Genomic DNA, 11,729 nt, shown 5'->3' with positions numbered 1-11,729 from the left:
GCTTATTTACAGCTTTGCTCTTTAGTTGAAAACAACTCTATCTGTTGGAAAATACAAGACTGGGCATGTGTGTTTTTAGGTAACACATACTTTCAGACCTTCTCACTCTTGTGGAATCTTAATAAAATACTGATAAGATGTATGATACCAGAGTTGCAGATATTACTGTGGGGAGTATGACATAGATAAAGCACATAGCTAAGACAGCGTGACTAGAACTTAGCTTGTAAAATGAAAGAAAATATTCAGAAAAATATTTAGAAACTAAAAGTGGAAACCTTCCATTTTACAGCTTGCCAGCTTTTCCAGAATTATGTAAATCTATTATCACTCTTTCAATAATATCATTGACAGGAAAAGAGTGAAACTTTATTTCCTCATATGTTTCTGAATTCTCATCTGCAAAGATGGTTTTGATTTTATGGGAGTTTCTCTTTAAAAAAAGATCAAGTTACCTAGAGATGGTTTTGCTCAAAATGTTGCCCTTAGCAGTATGCAGAAAACATAAAGGAAAGAAACAAAGAGAGATAAGGCCATGGATTTTGATCTGTGGCAATTCTGGTACACTTGTTTAGTTGAGGACTGAATGTCTTGAACAAAGACACTGTCCCACCAAAGAAAACCACCCTAACCACCTTAGTTTTCAGAACTTAGTAGGGCTGTCTCATGCTTCACACACCCAAATTAAAAATTTCTCACCAGATACACATTTGATTCTCCATTTTGGCTATTTTTCTAATTAAATAATCCCATGTATAATAACCTCTAAGTGCTTATTAACTAACGAATGCACACAAATTCCTTTTAGAAGTTGGATATACAGATTACCTTTTTAATTTCAGCAGCAGCATATGGATTTAGTGGAAACTATTTGACTTCTCTGTGCTTTATTTTTATCACTTATACTTCTAGAGATAATGATGGATCAATGTGTATATCTTTTGTATTTGGACACAAAATCTGTCTTCCCAAATTACGAGAATAACTTCCATAGACATTCATTGAAGTTGAGTTCATCCAGAGGCAACTGAGAGTAATTATAACCAAAATTATCTGAATATCTCCTTGGTAGGAAATGGAGAAATTTGGCCTGTGGCTGATTTTTTTTTTTTTTTCAAATGAACAACCTATCATAGGGTTAATTTATACAGGCTGATACATTCAGAACAAGATTGAGGAAATGAAAAGTCAGGGTTAGCCAGAAGACAAAAATTAAGTTCACAGTTCTAGAGGGCCTATTGAACCTCAGTGTGATCTACTACACAGTGTGTTATTAATGATGCTGTTATAAAGTTCTTTTATGCAATATCATGTTTGCTACATAGCACCCAATTTTATTGCAGAACAATAGACTAAACAAGCTATGTTGAAATCAGACTTCCTTTGATTTCAGAAGTTCCTTCAATTATAAACTTTTCTCACAGAGGAGGCACCTACAAGTTCCTCTTATGTCAGTTCTTAAAAACAGGGAGATCAAAGAGATCAGAGAGGATTTTACAGTCAAATAAATCTGTGCTGTAAGTATAGATGCTTCTTACCACCTTTCAGTGATTCCTATTTTTGTGTCACACTAATAAAAATAATGTAAATAGCACATTTTTTCTTCCAATTCCAAAATAATGGCAAACATTCAATTAATTCACCAATATTCTTCTTCCTTTATCCTCTATCTGCTTCTTCTATTCCATGTGTGGTTCTTCCAGGCCACATACCAAAATACCAAATCTAGCCATGGCCTGTTACAATTTCTGTAAGGAAGTAGCAATTGATGCAGACCATTCTTTGGTCATCACAGTGGGTGTTTATAGTACATCAGATACTTTGATGTCCATGTGACATGGTTATTCAAGATCAACTTGCTGCACATGCAAGCCTGGAGCAGCAGCCACCTAGCCTTACTGAAAGTGTTCTCAATGCAAACACCTACAGAGTCAAGGAGAAAAATCATACTTTTGGGTTGCAATTAAAATAATTGCATCTTGCATCCTCTTAAAATCGTACATTAGAATGAGATATTCATAAAATCTCTCTATGATCTCACCTCTGAAGGGAGAATGGCACATAGACTTGTTAATGCAGCTGTAGAAGTCCACTTTTAAATTGGCCAAAAATCCATAGTTCCTCCTCCTAACTGACCTCACACCAAATCAAAAGCTATATCATCACAACACCCTGATGCACAGAAACCTCAGAACTCTTCAGTAGTTTGTAATTTGGACACAGCTATACCAACCAGACAAGCAAGTTCCAAGCTCTGCCAGAGAGAAGTGCCCAAGTGAGGGGGCGCAGCTGTGACAGCTGACCTGAACTGACCAAAGGGATATCTTGTGCCATAGAATTTCATGCCTAGTATATAAACTGGTGGAGTAACACAGAAAGGGATCTGATTCTGGTTTGGAGATGGGTTGTGCATCAGTAAGCAGGTGGTGAGCTATTAATTGTGCATCACTTGTCATTCATGGGTTTTCTTTCTCCCCCTCTGTCTCTCTCTCTTCCTTTTTTCTTACTATTTTTGTTGTTGCAGAATTATATTTTACTTCATTTCCACTACTAAACTGTCCTTATTTCAACCAGCATGTGCTACATTTCTTTTCTGATTCATCCTCCCCATCCCACCAGGGTGGGGACAAGTGAGTGAGTGATTGTGTAGTGCTTAGTTGCCAGTTGGGGTTAAACCACAACATCCTCCCAAGTCACCCAGCCTTGCTTTCACTGGCCATACACTTTCTTTTATCTGCCTTAGCTCCAGAGAAAGCTCCCTGGTCAGCCAATCCAGTCTTCTGCCTCACCAGTTTGACTTCCAGCATTTTGGAATTACATGCTCCCATGCTCAGAAGGTGGTGTTAAAGTTTTGACCACAGTGGTAGATCCCAGCATCTTCAAAACCATTTTCTCAAGGGGCCTTACAAACTACTTCCCTGAGCAGCCTGAAGTCTAGTATTCTCACATTCAGAATTTTGCTGGCTATTTTCCTCCTGTCACTAGATATTTTAAATTCAGCTGCTTCATGGCCCAAAATGTCCCCCAATCACCCATTCACTCATGAGACCTTCTTGTTAGCAAGCAACAAATCAAGGAGGATACCTTTCTTAGTCACCTGCCTTAGTACCTGCATCAATTTATACTCATTGCTACTCATCTCATACCCATCCTGTGCACGCTTCTCAATGGAAGAGGAAAAATACCTCTCCTCTCAACATCAGAAAGGCTAAGTGCCCTGGCATTCCTGCCCTTGCCAGTGAGGCTGAGAAAGAGGATCTGCTGCAAACAGGTATTTTGTGGGGAGGCAGAGGGAGATGGTGCGGGAGTAACTGTGGGATTGAGTTTCGAGTATTATGGAGAGAGTCACATTACAATTCATGTTATATTTAGACATACAGATTGTTTAGGCTTACAAACAAAACCACCAGAAATACACATTATTAAAATATAACTCTAAAACTCCCAGTTTTTAATGGCCCTCATCTTTTTCCTACTTCAGTATTCAATCAATAAAAATGTTGTGAAAAATTGAGAAAGAAAAACCTTTCTTATCTGTTATATTATTATATACATTTTTTTAATTGTGTTTCTTTGTTTTTCTGTCTTGTGCCAAAAGAAAGTATCAGCCAGAACACTTAGGTGTGGAAATGCAAGTTGCATCTGAAATAAACAAATTTAAAGCAGTTAACAATGACAACATCAACCAGAGATGTCACCAAGACTAGTTGCCAGAAAAGAAAAAGGGCTTTGATCAAGAGGGAGAAGCTGCCCAGACTACTGCAGACAGAAGCACTCAGCAAGGTGAAATGTGCTGCTTCTCCCAAAACAGACATCATCACATCAAGCAGAGGACCTGCCTCTGTCATGCTCAGAGATTTAGGCTGCCATTACAAAAGGTTTCACTTGAAATACTCTCATGTGTTCAGTGAGTCTGTACTGTGAAACAGGGTGGGGAACAGACACAGATGTTTATTTTTCTTCACTTCTTCAGGATGTCCCTAAAGTCAGACCCATTCCTATCTCAAGTGTTTAGTCTCCCATCAGCTGCTGTGGGAGAGGGACCTGCCTGGGGAGCAAGGAGATGAAGGAGGGCTTAAGGCTCCTCTGGAGAACCACAGCACAGCTAAAGAAACAGTGGGAAGGATGCTTTCCTTGTGTGACCTGATCTTACATGCTTTTCACTTCCAAATTCTATCTAAATTTTCTTCTGGGGACAGGTGGTATTCCTCAGGCTCCAGCCCTGGCTAGAGCAGCTAACACCCAAGATACAGAAAGGGTGGTCACTCTGGGCTTGGGTGGAAATGTCCTCAAACTGATATAGTACAATATTAGAGAGGAGCTCTAAAGTCTTCGGGGAGGAGCCAGTTCAGTCAAAAGCCCAGGAGGGAGATGAAAGACAAAGTGAGAAATCTATTTGGAAATTAGCAGTGAATGCATCTGAACTTCTGCTATGCTCCTCCTTTCTTATCAAATTTTCCACTTTCTTTTTTTTTTCTTTTCCATTCATCTCTTTGTCTTTCCACCTGCCTTGTGCCTATTCCTCTGCCTCTCTGCTGTCGTGCTCCTCCTCCTTGCTTTCACAAAGCAGCCTGGAAGCCCTACAGAACCTGATCTCACACACCTTCCCATTTTAGCGCCTTCTCTTTCTGTGCAGAGATCAGTGTGAATGTCAACTAAATATCAGTTCTGGCAACACTCTCTATTTAGTTTGGAATTATTGGATTTCAAAGTAATTGTGCCTTTCATCTTGGGATATAACATCAAAGAGGTATAACTTCCAGGCTTTGAAAGTTTCCACAAATGAGGTTCAGGATCTTTTCTTTAGGATCATTTGATCATGTGCATCATACAGTATAGACAGGGAGAGTAGACCTAGACAGTTTCTTGGAGAAGCTTGTTGTAAGCCTGAGAATTGCTCATAGCTATGGCATTTTTCAGGCACTGCCAGAAGTAGGGCTGAGACTGAGGATTAGTTGGCCATTCCAGGACCGAACTTCTGCACAGCCTCTTCCTCAGACGCACATAGCGGGACTTCTGCAAAACCTTCTCAAGAAATATCAAGATAATGACATCCATTTTTTCATCCAGAAGCCGCTGATGAGCCATATAAAATGTTGTCTTGAAGCGGCCACTTTTAATATACCTGTTGGTCAGCACAAATATGGTCTTTTTGCTCAGCTGAATGCTCTGGGAAAGGTTGTCAAAGACTGGCTGTCCTGGGAGCCAGTCCCTTCCTTCCAGGCATAAATTGAACTGCCTGGCTTTTTGGTTTTCCAGCCTTTCAACCAGCTCTTGCAGCACCCACTCGTTCACAGCTGGGTCTTCACTGTCATAGGCAATAAAGGCGTCGTAGCAAGCAGCTGGAGAAGACAAGCGCCGGTAGCCCTTCAGCCTGGCAGTGCAGTAATGGTAGCTGTACCACACATCCCAGAAGTACAGATGGCTCATCACTGGGAACATCATTAAGGCAAGGATGGCTGAAGCTGTCAGAGCATACAGGATCAGGTATGATGTGTTCAGCTCACAGGTGTACAGATCCAAGAAAACCACGCTCCTTCCCTTATGTGCCCCAGGGCCAGCACAGGTGACATCAGTGGCCAGAAGAGGGATGGTCACCTGCGTCCGATTGATCCACCAGACAAACCACACAGCCTCACAGTTGCACTTGAAAGGATTGCCGTGCAAAAGCAGCATCTCCAGGTTGTTAATGACATTTTCAGGAAAGCTAGATTTCTTAATAACTTCAATCTTGTTTGAGCTGAGGTCCAAGTGTCTCAATTTAAAAGCACCTCTGAGAAAATATTTAGTCAATCGTTGAATGCGATTGTTTCGGAGCATCAGTTCTTGGAGAGATGAAGAACAATTGGACAGTTCTCGGGGAACGTTAGTCAGAAGGTTATTGCTCAGGTCCAGAGTTACTAGGTTCTTCAGAGAGGGAAGGTTTCCCCAGATAAAACTCTTCAGTCGATTATTTGTTAAGTTGAGAATTTTGAGACTGGGAGGCATTTCTTCAAAAACACTATGAGGCAAAAAATTGAGTGAGTTGAAGGAAATATCCAGTTCTTCCAGGCTGGTCAGATTCTTGAAGAAGGACAAGTACCTAGAATTGCCATCCACCCATAAAGCATCTAAACGATTTCCCCTGAATTCTAAAATTCGAAGAGATTGACTTTCCATTCCCACATCAATAGTGGTAGAAATGTCATTCTCATTCATCATCAGCTTCCTCAAATGGGCTAGGTTTTTCATAAAACTAAGCAACTGAGTAACTCCTTCTGTCATAAAATAATGCTGGTTATTGCTCAGATCTAGAATTTCTAAAAGTTTTAGTTCTTTGAAAGCTGTTTGGTATAGCAAATCGACCCTGTTGTTAGAAAAATCCAGATATTTCAATTCAGTCAAGTAAGAGAATTCACTTCCATTTAAAGTTTGACTTATTGCATTATCTGACAAGTTGAGACATTTGAGGGAGCTAAGTCCTTGGAAGTCTGAGGGGTTAACAAAAAATACATTGTTTCTGCTTAAGTCCAGAGTTTTTCCATAGTTTAGGCAATCTTCCTTAACGAAAGATTGGTAGGAAGAAGCTTCTATGTCTTTGGAACGGCAACTTCGCTCATACTCATCATACCTGAAATAATGCATCTCTTGTTGTAATTGCCTGTTGGATTGCTCAACTGAAATGCCAGGATTAGAGCAAAATCCACAGAAGTTGCTTTCCCCAGAAGAAGGAGAAATTTTATTCACTGAGAGGTCAATGAACTTAAGAGCTGGGAATTCTTTAAACACTGTCATGTCTGCAACTTTAATAAAATTAGTCCCGAGATCCAACATGGTTAGATTCCTAAGACTGAGCAGTGGATGTAGATCTCGTGCCCTCAGTTCTTTAAAGACATAACCCTTGAGCCTCAGGGTTTCCAGGTTAGAGAGGGAGGAAAATGTCTTAGAAAGATTCAAGTAGGGAGAATACACCTTCAGCTCAAAGTTAAAGGACAGATCAAGCTGCACAAGGCTGGGAAGAAATGTCAAGAACTGGGCATCTCCAATCTCCTTCATGAGGAAATTTTGGGAGAGGTCAAGTTCTTTGAGATTCTTGATGTTTTTAAACCAGCTGCTGGGTATGCTCTGAAGAGAGTTACTGTGAAGCCGCAAAATCCTTAAATTTTCCAAGGAGTCAAAAGCCTTTGAATGTATCTGAATTGAGCTCTTGGGACAGGGAATGCAAGGGTATGGGGCATCATAGCAACGTGGGCAATTGCCACTTAGGTCAAGAATTTCTAGGTTGGGAAGGCCACTTAAATCCTGTTCTTGAATCTCTTGAATCATGTTGTTATAAATATACAATTCCTTTAGAGTAGATGACAAATTGGGTGGGACTTGTGTTAAGTTATTGGACTTCAGGGATAGAACTGTTAACTTTTTCAGTGCCAGGAAGGCTGTTTCCTCAATTTCAAATGAAACATTGCATGGATTGCGGTAGTAACAGTTCTGTCCAAGATACAATACCTCTATGTTTGCTAGCTCTGAGAAGCTGGCTTTTTGGATAGAAAAGATATGGTTTGCTTCCAGGCTCAGCAAGGTTAATGTAGCAGGAAGACCTCGGGGTATTCCTCCCAACTGGTTTGCATCCAAATACAGTGACTTCAATCTTGTCAGAGCAGCAAAGCTGCCGTTCTCAATTCTCAGTGGGCTGGTGCACACTTTATTTTTGGGCCCCAGTTTGACAGGCACACAGTTGCATCTGAAGTCAATTTCCTGGAGGTTTTCAAGACGATCAAAGGATGTTGGGTAGACGTGGGGAATATGGTTAATACTCAGGGTAAGGTTGGTCGCGTTTCCAGGGATCCCTCTGGGGACTTCTGTAATGCGCCGGTCGGTGCAGTCCACTGTCACAGTATCTTCTGAAGATTTAACATCACAGGGTAAAGTTTTGGGAAACCAAGCCCCTGACAGCAGCATTGGGAATATGAAGAGCAAGATAAACGGCAGTGCATTTGACATCTTTGCACAAGGTACCTAAAACCAAGGAAAAATGGAGGTATTATTTTAATGTAATGGGAATATTTCATCTATACACTGGGTTAGACTAATGATACATCTAAATTCTGGTTCTTGTCTCACAATGACCAAGAATGAATGTGCAAGCAGCATTAGAAGTTTCAGGAGGCATACACTGGTATTTTCTTTCCTTTTTTTTTTTCGCAGGGGACACAGCATTTTATGCATGTGAAGAACATTATGAGACTAATGAAAGAGTGTCTAGCCTAGCCAAATGACCCCCGATACCCAAGCAATTGCCTGTCTCCATCTTTTATGGCGGAGCAATGTACCCCAGGGCCAAGAACATTGGCCAAGGTAAGTGCCCATGGAGCATAGCAGACAGCTGATAGGAAAACCATAGAGGCTCCTTGCACTGCAAGACATTTTGCTCCATCACTTGGGTACCCTCTTCTGTGCATCTGACAATGCACACCACAGTAGACCATGAAATGTTGGCTGTCACCAGCCATGGACACAGAACCTGCATTCAGAGAGGGCAATACTGGCAGCCACTGCACATCAAAGTCCACCTTTAAAATAAGGAAGGTGCAGGAATTAGACCTACAGCCATGAGATATGCTGTTACATATGTGGTAAGGGGATTTCCATGAGATCTGTGGCTAAGGGCTTACTCTGGGCATGATGGTGTGCTGAAGTGTGATATGTTATCAGGCAGAAACGGGTAACCCTTTTACCCTCAGTCAGCCAGGTAGAAGAGGAAGTGATGCTAAAGTTTCACAATTCTGTACTTTCCTTGTGCAAGACCTAAAGTCTTTGTAATCGCTTTGTTGCTCTTGGTATCCCTCATTTACATAGAAGAGACTTCTCTCCGTCCCCCATTGAAGGCAGCAGTAACAGGATATTTGACCACAGTCTTGCTTCCACTTCTCCCCAAAAGAAATTTGTATGTTGCCAGTCTAGTGTATTTATTAATTATCCAATAAATTGCATTGTTGGTGAATCTGTGTTCATGGAAGTTCTTATTGAACTAAACCAGACTTGTAGTGGGTAATCAGTAACACTCACAACTGGTGAATCTGTTCAGGAATGAGATGAGGCTTGTAGTGTAAATCAGACTATTGTTGCATCTGGGAACCTGACCAGACTTGGTAGTATTTAATTGGCTCAAATCAAAAATTAAGCTCAAACACACCCAGCCCCTCTGATTTCTGTGGACCAGCTGGAAAGCAAGGGAGGTTATTTTATGCCAAATTGCTACATACTTAATGCAACAGGAGGAAAAGCTAATTAGATTCAACCTTTAAAGATGTGATAATCCAAAATAAACACTGTCCAAGCATTAGAGCATGACATGGGCAAAGTATGATTGCAGTCTATATTGAAGACACAAAACATGAACAAGACTTTCTGCATGAACTTGTATGCAGCCATTGCACTCAGTCCCTTAATTTTTGGTGCTTACCTAAAAGTGCTTATTGTCATTAACCTAGGCTGCGCTGACATTCAAGAGAGGAAGGAGGGAAGGAAGAGAGAGACTGAGAGATCCCTCTCCAGATGCTGCTTGGCTCTGAAGATTGAGAGAGCTCTGGCTTACTACACACCAAACAGAGAGTAATACTGCACATTTAGGTGTCTGTAACTAGGTGCAAAGAATCTAAGGTTTGAAAGTCTTTATGAATATACTTGTAAATTTCTCTTGTAGTTCAGTTTTTTTAGGGACCTAAGTGTGGTTGCAGAGCCAGCTTAGCTTTTTGTGCTTCACTTCTTCGTATATTCTCCCCTTTCCTGATATTTTTTTAATGCATTAGCTATTTGAACTGTATAGAGTTACATTCTGGTGCTGTATCTGACTATTCACATGTGTAAAACCTCACATCCATTATAGTACCAGAAAAAACCAAAAATAATTCTAAACAAGAGCAAAAAGCAATGCTGTCTTGTGCAATGTCTTTGCAATGAGAGGCTTGCTTAATAGTACAGCTAGAGTATGGGAGCTGTTCTTTTCTCTGTGATCTATGCTTGGCTTTATGAGAAGTTTAAAAAGAACTAATCTACTGATCTTAACTGACATGTGCATAAACTCTTAATGATTTAGGGTGTTCTTCAAATATTCAGCAGCACTACAGCTATGTGTTTCTGAAGGAAGATTTTCTGTAAAGGTTCCATGTATTTGTTCATGGGGAGAAAGGCTAGAGGAACACCTCAGAAGTTACAGCAAGTAGAAAATATATCATGCTCATTCTGAAGTACAGGAATACAGATAAATCCTTTCCTTTCAAAATTGTCTGCAGCTTCTAACCACAACAGTAAACTGAATCATTTGGAAAACAGAGAAGCAGAATATTTTCTTGAAAATCTTCCACAACAGTTCCAGTCAAAAATGTCTACAAGCAAATTTAAAATAAAAGTTTAACATACCATATTCTTTGCACTTCTAGGTCTGACGGATTAGATTCTGGAAGAAACCATAAACTGGAACAGAAGAGAATAGCATCAAAGTTTTTTCCAGTGGTTCATCTGAGGCGTAGGGGAGAATGTAACATGACATAACACACTCAAGACAACAGTAATCTACACTGTATCTTCTTTCTCTTCATCTGAACACCAAAGGAACACAACTTCAAAATCCTTAATGAGAGAGTATGAGATTAATCAGCTAGGAGACAAAGGCATCAGGAAAGGGTAATACTCATGTGATCAACAAAGTTTGCAGAAGCTCAAGTTCCTTTTTTTTTTCCTTTTTGAAATGTAAGCTGCATGAAGGGAGACAAAAATTGTTAATTGACATGGAAGTTTAGTAATTTTTATAATTGTTATTTGGGATTTATTTCTGCAGTTACTAGCTTCAAGGATTCAGATCTTTCTAAGGATCACTTGTGCGCTAATATGAGCAGAAAAATCTCTTAAGCGGAATACTTTATGTAGAGGTCTGGAAAAAATGTCTGTTAAGTGAAAGGAACTTGGGGAAGGGAACCAAAACCAAGACAAAAAGGATAAGGACACAGGTAACTGAACACAAAGAAGTGAAAACTCTGTGGAAGAGAGTGCACAAGTTGGATTGTGAATGATTTTTTCAGGTAACCAGCCACATCCCTGGTAGATGTCACTGGAATAGAAGATGCTTAGTGTCCCCTTTGCTTGCATGGAAGTTTTCTAAAACACAACATCCAGTCACTCAACCTTGTTATTTTTGACAGGTGCTCCCTCACAATCTATGACTGCAAACTGTGGAAATTTTAATAGCTGTACAGACACTTGGCAGTTTCTTTTGCTCTCAGGTTGATTTTTTTTTGTTTGTTTTAATATTAGGAACTTGTCAACTAGCTAAGAGCTCAAGGAGTTTCAATTCTATGTAAAATGAAACTGCAGCTTTCGCTGAGTGCTAGTGAAATGCAGAGCCCTCCTTATCTTCATTTAGTTTTTACCTATGAAATGTGGGAAACTAAATACAGCAATAATTCACTTCAGAGATCAAGGCAGGGTAAATGGAGGGGAATTTTCAGAAATCCAGGACTTCTGAGCTATAACTTGAGTTTTAGAGGCACAGGGAGTTACTGGTTTACTTATTTTAAAAGTTCAGTTTCCCCCAGAAGTTACACAAAATCTCTTGCCTCCTCTGAAACACAAAGAAACTGAAAGCAGAAAAGTGCTTCCTACTACATCATGTGTTAGGGGAGGATCTACTGGTATGAGTAAATGTAATTACGGCTGCTGTGAATGAGGAAAATAATTTAAAATAAAGCAGGAGT

The 11,729-nt window shown here is 40.1% G+C and overlaps 1 protein-coding gene across 1 annotated transcript; it reads right to left on the bottom strand.

The window, feature by feature from the left end:
• Nucleotides 1-4,854: 4,854 nt before the first annotated feature.
• On the bottom strand, nucleotides 4,855-10,528 carry LOC128934361 (toll-like receptor 7). The gene is made up of 3 exons (XM_054271890.1): nucleotides 10,435-10,528; nucleotides 10,102-10,133; nucleotides 4,855-7,995 (listed from the first exon to the last, which is right to left on the bottom strand). Exons 1-3 carry the CDS (start codon nucleotides 10,526-10,528, stop codon nucleotides 4,855-4,857), a joined length of 3,267 nt encoding a protein of 1,088 aa, XP_054127865.1.
• Nucleotides 10,529-11,729: the final 1,201 nt, after the last annotated feature.

The sequence above is a fragment of the Melozone crissalis genome, unplaced genomic scaffold (assembly GCF_028551555.1).
Source record: "Melozone crissalis strain CALT ecotype California unplaced genomic scaffold, PUWL_Pcris_2 ptg000013l_1, whole genome shotgun sequence".
Taxonomy (NCBI): domain Eukaryota; kingdom Metazoa; phylum Chordata; class Aves; order Passeriformes; family Passerellidae; genus Melozone; species Melozone crissalis.
This window is presented reverse-complemented; position numbering and strand designations above follow the sequence as displayed.

What these genes read in the sequence shown, in the direction of transcription:
- LOC128934361 (XM_054271890.1), bottom strand. Translation starts at nt 10,528, where the DNA reads ATGTCATGTTACATTCTCCCCTACGCCTCAGATGAACCACTGGAAAAA. An exon ending in AGTTTATGGTTTCTTCCAGA is followed by an intron (nt 10,134 to 10,434) that starts ATCTAATCCGTC and finishes TGGAACCTTTAC; the next exon opens with AGAAAATCTTCCTTCAGAAA. An exon ending in TTCAGAAACACATAGCTGTA is followed by an intron (nt 7,996 to 10,101) that starts GTGCTGCTGAAT and finishes CCTTGGTTTTAG; the next exon opens with GTACCTTGTGCAAAGATGTC.